This window comes from Solanum lycopersicum, chromosome 1 (assembly GCF_036512215.1).
Source record: "Solanum lycopersicum chromosome 1, SLM_r2.1".
Taxonomy (NCBI): Eukaryota; Viridiplantae; Streptophyta; class Magnoliopsida; order Solanales; family Solanaceae; genus Solanum; species Solanum lycopersicum.
In genome coordinates, this window is record NC_090800.1 from 80734980 (window position 1) to 80750944 (window position 15965).

At 32.7% G+C, this 15965-nt stretch overlaps 2 protein-coding genes and 1 non-coding gene across 3 annotated transcripts; 1 reads left to right on the plus strand and 2 right to left on the minus strand.

Annotated features, from left to right (window-relative positions):
- The first annotated feature begins 996 nt into the window (after positions 1-996).
- Positions 997-10260, plus strand: LOC101252222 (uncharacterized). Its single transcript, XM_004229764.5, has 10 exons — positions 997-1525; positions 2852-2957; positions 3397-3457; positions 3605-3897; positions 6333-6472; positions 7511-7585; positions 8101-8191; positions 8293-8496; positions 9167-9211; positions 10022-10260. The coding sequence occupies exons 1-10, from the start codon at positions 1301-1303 to the stop codon at positions 10105-10107; spliced, it is 1326 nt and encodes a 441-aa protein (XP_004229812.1). The 5' UTR covers positions 997-1300; the 3' UTR covers positions 10108-10260.
- Positions 10261-10722: 462 nt separating this feature from the next.
- Positions 10723-10795, minus strand: TRNAK-CUU (transfer RNA lysine (anticodon CUU)). The gene has a single exon. It is a non-coding gene; the product is annotated as a tRNA-Lys (tRNA).
- A 936-nt stretch (positions 10796-11731) lies between these two features.
- Positions 11732-14668, minus strand: SMO3 (sterol methyl oxidase 3). The gene is made up of 5 exons (NM_001366079.1): positions 14113-14668; positions 12897-13222; positions 12640-12787; positions 12478-12510; positions 11732-11920 (listed from the first exon to the last, which is right to left on the minus strand). The coding sequence occupies exons 1-5, from the start codon at positions 14440-14442 to the stop codon at positions 11855-11857; spliced, it is 903 nt and encodes a 300-aa protein (NP_001353008.1). The 5' UTR covers positions 14443-14668; the 3' UTR covers positions 11732-11854.
- Positions 14669-15965: the final 1297 nt, after the last annotated feature.

Here is a 15965-nt window from a genome sequence, read left to right on the forward strand (position 1 = left end):
CTAGAGGGGAATAATTTCCTTAAGGGGACACTGTGAATTCAGTGGACTTGATTTTCTTCCTAAAAAGAAAAATAAAAGAGTATTCAACATTCTATTAAGTTTTACAGATTAAATTATTTTTTACAAATAAATTTCTGTTCATCTTATTTACTGGTTCTAAAAATCTCAATTACTTCGTGTTTCTGAATGATTTATTACAACCAGTAATTTCTGATTTTCTTAACACAGATTGACAACAGTTACAACAAAGACTCAATTTATAAAACGATCGAATTGATATGATGGTGTCATTTCCTTAACATTTTCTTCTCATTTTATCTTTATTTCTTAGTATTTAATAATCATATTTCATCTTTTATCCTATCTTTTCATTCTAGCTCGACCCTGTAATATCCAACTTTTTTTTATAGGTTTATCATTCAAATTATGAATATGTAATATTATGTAAGGAAAAAGGAAAAATATACCTCCGAACTATCATAAATGATATGCAGATACCTCTGTCATACTATTGGGACATTTGTGTCCCTAGCATCAAAAAAACTAGAGTGTATATGCCCTTTACTCTAACGTAAGACTAAATAGGGACATGTGACACAATTTTATCCATCGATCCGATGTCGGGTCAATTTATAAGATTATGACACGTATATGTTAGTTAGTATAAAAGGTATATATGCTTTAGTTTTCGGACGACAGCGGCACCAATGTCCGTAAAGTGGGACGGCTGCATATCATTTATAATAGTTCTGAGATATATTTCTCTTTTTTCCCTATTATGTAACAACGAAGAGCAATGCAATCTATCCAAACATTATATTTATTAAACACAATATGATAACGATACGATACATCTTTTTATTTGCTAACTAATCTTCTAAAACGGGGTTTGTCCAACCATCTTTTATTTGTAGACATTTTAATTTATGTACTAATTAATATTCGATTCTCATCACCCTTCTATCAAGACTCATATTATGTTTAAATAATCAATTTATCCAAAAATATTTCTTAGGCACATCTCTACCCATCCTCAAGCCTACTAACGTGAGTGGCAGATGTTTTTTTTCTAACCCTGGATAGTAAAATTATACTATGCAAGTACAATAGTAAATTTGTTATTAAATTTGTTTTTACTGTTAACAGTGTTTATAGTTTATAGTTTTTTTAATTCTTCTAGAGATATGTACACACTCAACGTGCATTTAGCCGCAGCTTCGTGCTTGAATTGATAACACTTGGGCTACTAGTTGAAAAATTCGATTCAGAAATCCATTTTCGAGATTTACAGCATTCAACAATGGATTCGGTGCTTCCGATTGCGATTCTGTCGGCGATCATCGGAATTGTGATTGCTTTTCTAGTATTCGGGAATTATTTCCAAAAGAGGAAAGCGGAAGTTGAATCTGTAGCCAAGCCGGAGATAATTCAAACCAATCAGAAGACTTCAAAGCCTCAGCAATCTCACAAAAATACTTCGAAGAAATCGCAACCTAAATCACATTCTCACACCACCGATCATAAGGTAAAATTGACCGCTTACATTTACGACTACTATTTTTCTTTTTTTTTATTTTGAAATTTCTCTCTTTTTCCCCCTGGCTCTAGGGTTTGTTCATGTTTTGGCTACTGAGTTATTTGAATCTCTTAATTTTGCGTTGAGAAATGAGCAACTCTGTTGTGCAGCTTTGAGATTCTTTAGGTATTCAATCAATTAAGGACGCTTCAATCTCAAATTAGTGGAGTTGGCTTCTTTATAGACATATCTGTATCAGTTTAGCTCTAAGGCGCACTTTATTTAGCATTTTTATCATAATTAGACTATTTTTAAGCAATCATCCTGCTGCAACACCTTTTTTTTTTTCAGTTTTAGGACAGGATATGTCCCAGGCAAGCAGAGATGGAATGTGTAAACTGAAAAATTTATTTTTTACTAATATTTCTGGTTTTCAGAAATTGGAAGTTGTGAATGAGTAGAAGTTTGCTCTAGCTGCTCTTTTTCTTTTCTTCCTTTTTATCATATGTAAAATAATACAACCCATGAAGTGTAATATTATGATTAATGTGAAACTTATCAAACTTCTTCCTAGTAGTTATGCTTTTTTTCTTCTCTTTCGTTCTGACAAGATGACAAACTTATAGTCAAATTACTCCCTTAGCACTAAGATAGGGCTGGACTTGTACATCAGTCAAAAAGTTCAAAGATTTCGCATCTCTTAAGGCAATATAAAGGCAAAAGATGGAAGAAAATTGAAGAGAAAGAACAAAAAAGTAGCTTGAAGTTCAAAAAGGGAATAAAAATAGATGCCGAAATATGTCAGAAGCCCAAAATAGGCTGAACAGAACAGGACTAATCCCGTAGCTATATATGTTAAAAAGGGGGTAAAGATGACAATATGCTGTTGCGGAGGTCTAAATTTGCTGCAGTAGGAAGCTTGATGTGATATGTTAAACCAAAAAGTCAAAGTTATCGAGGAATTCTCTTCTTGGATATTTTTCACCTTCTTGCAAAGGAACCGTTGAACCTATATAGGGTAGAATCAGTAGAAATGGAGACCTCAATTGGTGTATTGGCAATTTCTGTAGTTTCCTTTAATAGCTTCAATTTGCTACATCCTATTTCTTCCCGCAAAAACTTCACTTTGCTGTGAGCTCACTTTTTTTCGACACTACACATAAATAACTCTCCCTCATTTCTCATCCCCAATAATGTTTCAGCAGACTAGCCAAGTTGCTTTCATCAGTTAAGGTTTTTCTGGATTTCATTGCAAATATAACCTTGAGGTGTGTATTCAATGACCAGGCAACTGAAAAGTGACTTTTGGTACTGGCTATTTGCCTATTTCTGCAGGATGCAAACAAAAGGCATCACCCACTGGACTTGAATACTCTAAAGGGTCATGGGGATATTGTCACAGGAGTTTGCTTCTTACCCAATGCACAGTCTTTGGCAACTGGTAATTTTTGGTTTTATGCATTTGTATTGTTTGAGCTCAAATCATTCTGAAACAGTGAGGGGATGCAAGAACCTTTACAAACATTGTCTCACTTATATTTTTGGTCTGTAAGAGAAAATACCTGTATGTATAGATTAACTAGGTAACTTAAAGATATGACTTGGCTGGGCCACTCATTCACATTACATACTTTGATGGCCTTGGTGTGTTACTAATGAAGGACACTTTTTTACTTAAACAAAATATATATGTTATCCTTAAACTTATAATCAAAGAGAACATGCTTTAAATTGTAGTCATAGTTACATTGTGCACATCTTCTATCACTTCAAAGGATCTATTGTTCTAGAGATAGTTGTTTACATTCCACTTACATATTTTGGTAGGAGGATGATGGAGATAGATGTCAATTTTCCATGCTAATGTTTTTCTCTTGCAGCTTGTGCTGACGGTGTTGTTAGGATCTTCAAGTTGGATGATGCTTTGAGCAAAAGCTTTAAGTATGACTCTTACTGTTTTATTATTATTAAGACAGTAATCTAATTTTTATTAAGCTTCGAGCAAAAGTTTTATTGTTACTATTATAATTATTGTTAGGTGAATTTATTGCAAATTTCTAACTCTAATCCATGGTGTATCTTATTCAGGTTTCTGAGAATTAATTTGCCTGCTGGGGGTCATCCAATTGCAGTTGCAGTTGCTGATGAAACTTCCTCGGTTGCAGTGGCATGCCATGCTCTTTTTGGTTCTTCTCTCTACATGTATGGTGAAGACAAACCTAAAGCAGATGCTGATTCCAAACAGGCCAAGCTTCCTCTTCCACAAATCAAATGGGAACAGCATAAAGTTCACGACAAAAGAGCAATCCTAACTCTAGTTGGTACCAAGGCAACTTATGGTAGTGCTGATGGGAGTACTATCATTGTTTCATGTTCTGAAGGTAAGGTTGGATAATTTTAATGAACTTCTTTTCAACTTACCCAGATAATTTTTGAGTTAAAGCTCAATGGATATCCTGATTCTAGAAAAAGCTTCATTGGCTCATATTTGTAGCTGGAGAATGCATGGTTATGGGGTAGCTATCACGTATCGTATTGATTTTTTAATTCTATAATGGAGTTCTAAGTTTATTCAATTTCATACTGTAGCCAGTGCTGATTGGCCTAACAACTACCATGGGTAGCTTTTATCAGTACGTAAAGTTTTATTGAGGTAGCAAAAGACCAACACAAAGTTAGTCCTGGATTAACAAAGATTCCATCCTTTATAGTACTATGTTTTTGAATATTTAAATTAATTCTATCTGGATGTCTCACTGTTTACAGCAAGCGATTTACACTATTGTACTAATAAGCTAAGGCATGTGAGCTTCTAATACTGGTTGATATAGTCTTTCCTTAGAAGCATCTACAATTTCTTTCAGCTTAAACTTCCCAAACTATACATGCTGGAACTGTCGTACAGATTTTCTTAAGCTCCCTTGTAATATTCCATCCTTCCCAGAAGTAACACAATTCTTTTAGGGTTCTTGGCAATTGGCATGACCCTCCTCAAGCCAAATATCTGCAAAAACATTCTGCCTAGTAACTATGCAATGCAAAAATAAGTGGTCAGTATCTTTATTATCAAACCACACAAATGTTACTTGCTGCACATGTGAAATCCCCCCCCCCCCCCCCCCTCTCTCTCTCTCTGAAGATCTTGCTTCTTTTTTTATAATGACCGTGGTGTCCGAGCCAGCTTTCGCGCACCTCGACTAATTCCACAGGATACCTGCCACCTCCCACCAGCAACAGGTACCAGGCTTTATGCACCAAGGGTGGGACAGATGGGAAGAATCACCTAGTGTTTTTGTCTCCACTGAGTTTTGAACTGGGACCTCAGGATTCTCAACCACTTCATTAACCACTAGGTCACACCCTTGGGTGCAAGATCTCTCTGTTTTATATAGGCATCATGTGACAAAACCCAGCTGAAGAAGCTACTTTACTTGGGTCATATACTTCCAAATCAAGGTTCTTGGCCTTCGAGCAGAAAAAGAGACATCCTTATTGAGTAACTTATAACATGATTCACAGTGAATTTTCCGTTATTATTTGCAGTCCATCTGAGCCTGACAGGAGTACCATTAAGATGTGTTGACTTACCCAACTCCAAAAGAAGTTGGACCTTTGGGCCATGCTTTCAACTTACCACTTGAAACAATTCCTTCCAAACCCCACATTCCGTTTATTTTCTTATAGCTGTCATGCTTAATTTTGAATGCTTTTTGGCTTTGTAGGAGATTATTTGGTCTGAGATTGGATGAAAGTTCGTGGACATCATATCTAATATCTTAAAAGTTTGTGTATATCAATACATCAACTATCTCGTAATTGAGCGTGTTGGTAGATAGACAAAGTCACTAATTACTGGAGCTGTTAGTTACCTACTTCCCTAACATATTGTCCTTAACTACAGTATCGTGATTGAAAACGTTACAATACCAAAATCACTTTTCAGTCCTGCACCAAAAGGCTTTGCCATGCCAAAACTTGATAGTTTTTTTTTTTTTTTTGAATAAAAGATGATGAATCACATTCTACCATAAAGTTGAGAATCTGAAGCCTTATTAGAGTTTCAGATGCAAAATTCAGATGGCAATGAAAAGTCACACACAATTCATTCCAAGTGCTTAAGTTTCTTCAACTTTAAACCATTTAAAAGTCACAAGTGTTTTGATATAATAAATTTGAAATTATTGCACGACAAAATGAATATGGAAATGAAAGCATCGAATCAAGTTTCAATTTATCAGTCAAAACTTCGACTGGATCTTAAGATCAAATGGGGATTGTAGAACCGGGTTGAAGTTGTTTCACTTAGTCCAAATTATAAAGTTTGATGACACTACCTTAGCTTGGATGTTTGGTCATTCTTTTTCTCGGGTTCTCTATGCGCTCTGGGATCAAACACTTCTGCTTTTTTTGCTGTATTTGCAGAACGAACCATCACAGCAACTCAATATTTTGTTTGCAGAAAGTTCTACTGTACATGTCTTTAACTGCCAGAACAAGATAAAGATCGTATGATGCAAAATCTTTTTAAAATGTTATCGCTTTAAGAAATATGTCATTTTGAATTTTGTTTATTGATGAAAGTTAATGATATGATCATAGACGTGGTGACCAGCTATTTTGTAATGCCTGAATTCCAGCACCTCTTTGTGTCGTAGTTCGTTTCTGCTTGCCAATTTTGTTTCTGTGATCTCATATCCACAAACATCTCTACAACCACATTCTTCTTTTCCTTTCTTTTTTGTGTGGAAGAACCTTTTTTCCCGTAGAGCAAAATGACAAATGTAATAATCTACATCTGTATTTTTTGGTGTTTTAGGTACTGATATTGTGCTTTTTCATGGAAAAAGTGGCAAGATTGTTGGAAATGTCGATACTAATCAGCTCAAAAATAACATGGCTACTATATCTCCCAATGGACGTTTTATAGCTGCCGCAGCTTTTACTGCTGATGTCAAGGTGAAATAGATGTTGCGACCTTATCATTTTGTCAGACTGAATTTCTTTTATCTTTTATAAAGAGTCTCAACAAGTGGTGTGCTACATTTTGTGTTAAATTTCAATGTTAATTTATTAGGAAACTAGTGTAATAAGAGATATTGGAAGATAGAAGAAAAGGGAAATGCGGGTGTCTTTTTTCCTGTTCAGCTTTTTTGGGGGTGTTGCCAGTGTGGTTAGATAGGAGAAACAAAGACAGCGGAAGCTAATGGTTATACTAAACTTTTGCATCAGTAGTTTCCTGAGACATTAAAAATGTTTCTGCAGCGTCAGCTACGTTCTTTTCAATTGCATCTTGTTGTTTATTGTCAAGTGTCAGGCAGTCTGGCATGTTAGTAGGACTGTTATGTACAGTCTTTTCAACCTGGTGGTTTGAAGAGCATTTAGAACAAGTATTTTGTGGTGGAGCTGTTCAAGTAAATAGAACCTATGGTTATCACCTGGTTCAAGTCATCCCATATGCAGCTGGGCCAAAGTTTGGACACAGATGGTCAAATGGTGTTTGCCATTGATTCACTCAAGAACATCTTTCAGAACCATGTACACCCACCACCCATCTATAAAGGGAGATCCAAAGGTTTCTCCTGTGTAATCTGAAGAGAGAGCTAGATGGTGGATCTACACAAAATATTTTTCCTTATGTGTTCTGTGTGAATAGCTAACACTTTCCAATCCTTCCTAAGAAAGGTGGAGATTGCATCGTCGATGTTTATTTAAGTATTACATTTACTCTAGGAGATTGTATTTGTCATTTTTCCAAAAGAGTCAACTAAACTGGGATAAGTTATGAAGGAAAAGTAGGTTATATAAATTTGTGGTGGGGATTCAATACTCTGTAAAGCTTTCATATCTTATGGTGTGGTTTGGGTCCTTTTATGTTTTATGCAATTTACATCACACTCCTTTGTCAACTTGGGAAGGATTTTTTCATATATTTCTGACTCGGTTGTTGGATGTCATCAAAGTAGAGTTCTTGAACAAATTCTGTATTTTTAACAGGTTTGGGAGATTGTGTACTCGAAGGATGGTGCTGTAAAGGAGGTTTCAAGGATTATGGAGCTCAAGGGGCACAAGGTAAATGATATCACGTTCTTGCACTAAGAAAGTGTATTTTCATCTTCTCTTTTTGTATCCTTCTCTAGGGTTCTAGATCAATATTATCTGAGTTCAGGTGTTTCCGATGATATTTCTAGGGTGAACAAGATAGGAACAGGCTTATTATTGTCCTAATTTGTACTTGAGTGAAATTTTTTAGCTTTATGTTAATATTTTAGGGAAAGGAGAAATTTTAGAAAATTATTATGGGAGTATCAATTTGAAGTATGCTGTTTCAGCAAAGACCTCCGAAGATTCAAATACTTTGTGGTTGATTGTAGATTGGGAGCATCTCTTTCAATTTGTGTTCATGATTCAGCTGATGAATGCAATCTTGATTTTATTATAGGTGTAGAATGCTCTCTCCACAATTGACAGTGTCATTTAGTTTCAATGAACTTTTGCGATTGACCTTTTTTTTGTATTTGCTGTTATTTTGTTGCTTTTTTTAATCATTTCTGTATATGTCTAAATTTTATGTGGATGCTATACAGAGTGCAGTGACGTGGCTATGCTTTAGCCCGAATTCTGAACAAATAATCACTGCATCGAAGGATGGTACCATCAGAGTGTGGAATATTAATGGTATATCTTCGCCTCCATAGCTTTATTTTGTTACTAATTTACCATTATTACCTTGTCTAATTAATTTTCCTTTGGCTCTTGCATGCAACATTCTTGTTCAGTACGTTATCACCTTTCTGAGGACCCCAAGACATTAAAGGTGTTCCCTATTCCCCTTAAGGATGCAAGTGGCACAACTTTACACTATGATCGTTTATGTGTATCACCTGATGGAAAGATATTGGCCACCACTCATGGTTCAATGATGCAATGGCTATGTATGGAGACTGGGAAGGTTCTGGAAACAGCTGAAAAAGCACATGATGGTATTCTTCTCAAATAACTTGATGCCTTTATCAAAAAAAATGTTCAACCATTTTCATCCTTTTTGTATGTGCAGAACCAGTCTGTAGAAGTTCTTCTGTATATGAAGCAGCTATGAGCCTATGACTGGGTGCTTCTTGGCAACAGTTCACAAATTTTTGTTCCTTCCCTAATAGATAAGACAACAAGAACCTGAACAGAATACATTAGCACATCCTTGGGTAGGAAAATAAACTGAAACAAATAGCAGATTATGAAAACTATAAAAAATGATCATTCTAATAGAAATATTACAAAGGAATTGAAGCCTGGGCCCCAAGTATCACAATTCATTACTTAACCTGTGCTTTACAACATTTATTGTATGTCTAAACACAAATTACTACAAAAATAAGAAACGTATTAGAAAAAGATAAAAGAAGATCTTTGACAAAGGTGCAAGTAACTTGTTCATGAACTTGTGCACCACAGTGCTTTTTGTCTACTGGGTGGGTGAACAACGGTGGAATGAGTCTGATTTACAAGAAAACAAAATATGGGGAAGTAGCAAGGGTTCCTGTGAACCCAGAGTGTTCAAAGTGGCTCTGCCACTGTGGCCGGTAGTCCAGCCATACCAGTCATGCTATCAACTTGAGTTGATTTGAAAATTTATTTTCTTCCACTTTTTTACAGGTGATATCACGGACATGGCATGGTCGCCTTCTCCAATTCCAATGGGTAAGTCTCTCCCATCCCAAGTGATGTTCTTTTTTATGTGTGATTCTACTTTATTTTATTTTTACTGTCTACATTAGGTCATTAAGAGGATAAGCTTTTTTTTCCTCTTTTTTTTTTCAAACTCTTTTGCCATCAAGGCAAACAACAGTTTGTCTCTTTTGGCTGGCATCTTGCTTTCAACGTGTATTCCTCTTAGTTTAAATGTCTTTTCTGAAGTCTTCCATTTTTTTCAAGTATGGAGATGAGACTCGGTTTCTATCATAAAAGCTATGATGGAGAAGTTTGAGAAATCGGAGCAAAAAGGAAAAAATTAATAGTAGGAGCAAATCCTTGTGGTTTAGGAGGAAGCTATCAATTTACACTTCTTCCTGCTGTTGAAAAAATTGTACTCCCCCTGGTTCAATATGTTGTCTTAATTTGACTGCCCACTGAGTTAAAGAAGTAAAGAAGACTTGAGAATCTTGTGGTCTTAAACTAAAGATATGTAGTATACATCAAAATGTCCTTTAATCGTGTAGTCTTATAATTTTTTGGACTTAAACATGTGGGACTAAAGAGTTGTCAAATTAGGAAAGAGGAGCTCCTTTTTAAAACAGGCTAAAAAGAAAATTAAGACCAACAAATTGAAGGGGAATGAGTAGTAGCTTAATAACCAATCAGGCTTTAAGTTCATGGAATGTGTTTTAGCAAAGATTTCCAATGGCAGCAGAAAACTATTAGTATTTATTTTGTGCAAAAAGTTTCAACAAATTTTGATTTCTGGAAACGGTCTTAACATTATTAAGCTTGGTTTTCTTTTCAATGTATCAGGTGACAAGAAAGTTCTGGTGTTGGCCACAGCCAGTGTCGATAAGAAAGTGAAGTTGTGGGCAGCTCCATCCCTGAATGCATCATGAATGACAAGTATTTGATGTCTCGCCTAGTTTTTTGAACGAATAGATCAGAAGAGGAGAATACAGCCGAAGTTCGAGGATTGAGTGCTTACATCTTTTAAGGGCTTTGTTATTTAAAGAGAGACTTAACCAGAATGTGGTGAAGCTAGAGAAAAATTTTGATGTTTAATTTAATGTTATATATACATGGGTGGTAGGTAGTTTTCTCTGCCAAGCTCCAAGGGATTGTGAGGTGTTACTGATCTATTTTAGAGCTTAAAACCTACTTTTTTCTGTTTCAATTTAAAAGAAAATTATATATTTTGCAAGTTCCCTTCTACTTGTGAGAAAAAAGGAGTCTCTTTTCTGTTCTTTTTTTTACCAAAACAAAAATGGGGGTAAGGTAGGGGATTATAAAAACCTTTCGCCTTCAAGATCCCTACTCTTTCTTGCTTTAACACAATAAAAAAAAATTTAGTACTCATGTTCTAAAAAATAAGTTATGAAGCTTTGTGCGACTAATGCAATAAGAAATTCAATGGAGTATTAAATTATTTTTAAATTGCATTTGACATTGGAGAGTAAAGAAAGTTGGAAATTAAAAAGAAAGTTAGAAATTTTAAAAAAAAAAAAAAAAACCGCCCACCGTGGGGCTCGAACCCACGACCACAAGGTTAAGAGCCTTGCGCTCTACCAACTGAGCTAGACGGGCTTGTTGTTAAATATTGTTAAAGTAAACACTCTATGTCGAAATCAAGTTATTACAGGTTAATTATTTTTGCAGTTTTTTTTTGTTAATCATGTAAAATTAAACTAATTGGAAGCTAAAATTAAATATGATCTTCAATCCAGATCCTCAATTTTCAACCTTTAAGAGAGTTTTTTCTTTTTTTCAGAAAAAAATAATCAAGAATGGTTTATTAGTCTCAATTTTAAACTATATTCTATAAAAGAGAAGTATTGAAAACACTCCTGAATTCGGAGTTACTTTCGTCTCAAAACTATTGACAATCTTAAAAACACCTTTCTACTTGACTAACCAAACTTAGATACACACCGGATATGCAACATGACATAACAAGTGGTCTCAAACTCTTGTAGGAGTATGTAACTCTTCTTAATAAAAAGCCAAGCCAAGAAACCTGTTAAAAACCCCATCAACAAGAATTTATAGGTATATTTCACTCATCTTACAAAATAGGAGGTGTATTTAGGTCAAGTTGATCCAATTAAATGGTAATTTTTAAGGCTGTCAATAGTTTAAGGATGAAACAATAGTTTGTGTCAAGTTTAGAAGTATTTTCGATACTTTTCTCTCCTTATAATGAATAACAAAGTACTTTGCCATGCTTTTGCTAATTTATTTTATATTTTTTGAAAGAGCTCTATGCTATAATCCTCCTTTCTATCGGATATCCTCGAAAAATATAGGAATGTTTCAAAATTTAATTAAGTTGTTAACAATTGGTGCAATGTTAAGTACACTTTGTTTTGATAAACACATTTAAGAAAATATAGATGATTGTTATAGAACTACAAAGCGTTACAATTTAAAGTTTACATTAACTAAGAAAAGAAAAAAAAAGACACAAACTATGCAAGCACTATAATATATATAGTGCTTGATAGAGCAACACAACACGTACATTCACATTACTTAATTAATCCAACGTTTTACTAAATCAACTTGTCTCGAAATACAAAGAGAACAGGATTACATGATTTTTTTAATAGAAGAACAACAAAAAGGTTTCAATAAAAGTTATTGCATTTATTCAGATTTGAAAACAGGTGCTGATCCATTAACCTTCTCCTCCATTTTCAATTTCTCTCTTCTCTGTCATTATTCACAACACACAAGTTACATAATTAGACGAATTCGTCCGTAACAAGTCATTCTTTATAATAACATTACGTTATAGCAACCAAAAAATATCTAAACAAATAACATTGTTTGTTATAAAGAGATTTTACTGTATTTCTTTCTATCCTAGGGCGGAAAAAGATTGATTTCCTATATAGTTGCTCAACTAATAGCTATTATTTCAGAAAGTCACATTTTTTCTTGATTTTAATGATTTAATGAGATCATAATCATTTTAGAAATTAACTCAAAAGCCAATGAACTATTGATTAGATAATTACATTTCACTAATTCTTTTTTGTTTCTGAAAAAAAAAACACAACATTTTAACTGTGAATTACATGGAAAATTTCCTAGGAATTAGTATGAAAATCTGTTAGGAAACTTATTTTAATCCCCTGAAAATCCCATGTAATTCACGTTTTTCTCGTAAAAAAGAAATGTTTTATTAATTATATCGAGGTTTTCTTTTTTCTTTTTCTTCAATTTGGTCGCATTATGTTAAAGAAAAAAAGATGTTATGTTAATACCTTTTCGAAGACTTCCTTCTGGTATCGATATCCCTGCAACAAAAAAAACAAAAAAATATTACTCCCAAAAAAAATTAAGAGTTTATGAGTTATAAACTTGTCACTCGAACTCATAATTTTTCGTGTTCACGATTAAATATTTATACGTAACGTCGAACTGACCTTGTCAGTTCCATAGATGTAATCACAGTAAGTGAAAACTGAAGCAAAGTTACTGTGACAACTTTCCCCAACAAAGTGATGATAATCATGGTATATAGCTCCACCATAAAATGGTATATACTTTGATGGGCTCCATGGAAATTCATACCTACATGATTTTTAAAAATAAAAAAAAATGAATCGCGATGCGACTATAGTATGATATAATAATAAAAAAAAAAAAAATTATTGTGTGTACGTTATAGTATATAACGCACCCGCTGTGAGTCTCAATTGCTTCAATTTGTCTCAAGACAAACCAAAGCAAAAATGTAAACATGTGACAAGGAACCAAAAGTGGGCCAAGAAAAGAAGCTAAGCCCAATATAATAATTTCAGCCCAGTGGGCATAAGGTGCTGCAAAACTAATTGGGGCCACATATTCATGATGAACTCTGTGGATTTTGTCATAACCCCATTTGTAGTGATGGAGCATTCTGTGAAGCCAATAATTTGCATAATCTTCAACTAAAAAATACACAACTAATTGCCAAAATACTTCTGAAGCTGATGGCAGGGGTAAACTTGTCCTTATTCCAACCCACTGCACAAAGTACAAAAATTTAATAAATCACAAACAAAATATATATATATATATATATATATTACTACTCCACTATCTATTTATTTTTTCATTTTTTTTGCATGGTGTCAAACAGAAAATAATATAAAATAATTGAGTTGTGTGTTTAAGGTTTATTGAATTATTTATTATCATATTATAGACTTCAGTGAAAAAAAGATTCTACTTTAATTTAAGACATGCATAGGATACCTTTGGTGTCCTTTATGTTCAAAAACATAATAAAAGTAAAAATTAGTGTGTAAAATGTAGCGTTCGGTGTTTTAAAAGATGGGGGCGAGATTTTTATGGATCGCGGAATGAGACATAATCCTTAAAATATGGGATGTGATTTCTATGAATTTACGAGATGTATGTCTCATGTATTTTTAAGTATTATTATTTTATCACTAAGAAATAAGTAAAGGTAATATTTTTTTTTACTAGTTCTGTAATATAAAAAAATGATAATAATCATCGGTCTTTATATCATTACATCAATAATAAAATAATTAATGTACAGGTTGTATACTTCAAGTCAAATTTTAGGATATACGCCTTACAGATCTACATTTTTCGAATTCACGTCCCAAAGCGTTTCTAGCATGTCGTTGTGTGTTTATTACACCTTTCATTTACGTCCTCAAGTGTTTCTAGCTAGCCCCACCCTAGAACGCACATGATGTTGTGTATTTATTTTGACTTTGAAACTGATGGCATCTTTGAATCATTTAAAGTGACACGACTTATTTCGAATAGTTCAATGGTAATTTTGATTATTACATAATTTGAAATAATTGACACTTCTTTCTTTTTTTTTGTGTAAAATATGAAGAAAAAAAAATAAAAACAGTGCATGGATAGATACATACCTCAATGATGGGATAAGAAAAAAGTTGTAGAGGACCAACAGCAAATACAAAAGTGATGAGGACTTTTCTGTAACATTCCATCATTTCAGATAAAGTAAATGTAGTTTTGGGTTGAATCTTGTAAATTTCAAACTTTTTGGACCTTAATAGCTCAATCATAACCATTGGTAAAGGGACCAAAGTGTAGAAAATGATCAAAAAGATTGTGTTATGGCAATAGAGATAGAAATCTGATTTATTTGCAGTGTAATTGAACCATAATGTCTCTCCGTATGTCAAATTTCTCCCTAGAGACATAGAAGCCTCTTCAATACTCTCAAAAGGCAACATTTTTTCTTCTTTTTTTTTTTTATGAAAATGTGATTGTTTTTTTTTTCAACAATGTTGGATCTTATACTTGTTATTGTTGATGTTTTTGGTTTGTTTTTCTCTCTCTATGTATGTAGAGAGAGAAAAAGAGAGGGGGGAAGAGATGAAAGAGAGAAAGAGGAAGATGTAGTAATGGAGAAAGGAAACTAGACTTGTTTAAAATTATAGGGAGAGAAGAGGTGGGGAGAATTAAAAGGATTATCATTAGGTGTACTAAAAATGTGAGATGTGTAGTGTAAATATTTTAAGGTAGAGATTATTATGAGATGAATAATAAATTTTTTTTCGTTTTAGTTTATCTATCTGATTTGATATGGATCGAGTGGAAAAAATAAATAAATAAGTTGTTATTTTAAAAATCTGTAAAATCTATCAGAATGTCATTTAATTTTGTGATTTTAAACGATGGTGAATTCAGAATTTATTAGTTATTGATGCTCAATTATTTTTTAATTTAAAACTGATATTAAAATTGGGTGCCCAATTTACATATCCATACAAACTATTGACTTTATTTTATAAATAATAGCGTTGGCTTCAAAATGTAATGGGTGCTAGCTCAAGCACCCATAAACTAGAATATGCATGTCACTGATTTTAAATCATGTGAAAAATTGAAATTGAAAAATTAACCAAAACGAAAAAAGACGTATTTTTTAAAGACAAACTTAAAAGAAAAGAATGTAACATGATTACTTTCTTTATGTTAATTCGTGTGATACAAATTAAATTTCAAAAGTCAATCGATTCTTTTTCAAGTTGTTTTTGATATTTAAGTTATTAATTATAATGATTTACAATGTATTTTACATATTTTACGTAATATATATCTCCCTTTATTCTAATTTATGTGATATAAATAAAATTTTGAAAATTAGCATACTTTTCATATGTTTGAAAATATTATAATTTATAATTATTAAGATTTATAATATTTTTTACATACTTTTTTAGTCTATATAAAATGATAAAATTTTAAAGAATAATATAGTAGAATTACCAAATTGCCCCCGATATACAAGCAAAAATGAAGTATATTATTTTATTAGTAATAAATGAAGTAGCATGCTTTTGAGTAGAAAAAATAAATACACCAAGTACATAGTTATACTTCTTTCTGGTTTTAAAATAACTGATATTTTTAATTTACGAATCTTTTTTTAAAAAAACAATTTATTCTTATAAATAAAAGGTGTTTTTACTGATTTATTTATCATCAAATGAAATCTAATTAGTACTTCTTAATCATATAAACAATAATAATTTTGATAATATTAATTATTTCTTAAAACACTAAAATATTACTTAGCTAAAAATAAAATAAATAAATTAAAACACCACTTAATTAGAACGAAGAAAAAATTAAATAATATATTTAGATATTAATGTTGAAATGGTATAGTTTAATTTAATTTATTAATATGAAGAAATAAAAAGACCTACTACTAATATTTGACAAGGGAGTAAAGAGAGTAAGAAATAAT

Excerpts from the sequence above, each read along its gene's own strand:
- LOC101252222 (XM_004229764.5), top strand. The coding sequence starts at position 1,301 with ATGGATTCGGTGCTTCCGATTGCGATTCTGTCGGCGATCATCGGAATT. Across the intron at positions 2,958-3,396 it reads TGCACAGTCTTTGGCAACTG|CTTGTGCTGACGGTGTTGTT; the intron begins GTAATTTTTGGT and ends TTTCTCTTGCAG. Across the intron at positions 6,473-7,510 it reads CTTTTACTGCTGATGTCAAG|GTTTGGGAGATTGTGTACTC; the intron begins GTGAAATAGATG and ends TATTTTTAACAG.
- SMO3 (NM_001366079.1), bottom strand. The coding sequence starts at position 14,442 with ATGTTGCCTTTTGAGAGTATTGAAGAGGCTTCTATGTCTCTAGGGAGA. Across the intron at positions 12,788-12,896 it reads GCAATTGAGACTCACAGCGG|GTATGAATTTCCATGGAGCC; the intron begins GTGCGTTATATA and ends AAAATCATGTAG. Across the intron at positions 12,511-12,639 it reads ACATCTATGGAACTGACAAG|GGATATCGATACCAGAAGGA; the intron begins GTCAGTTCGACG and ends TTTTTGTTGCAG.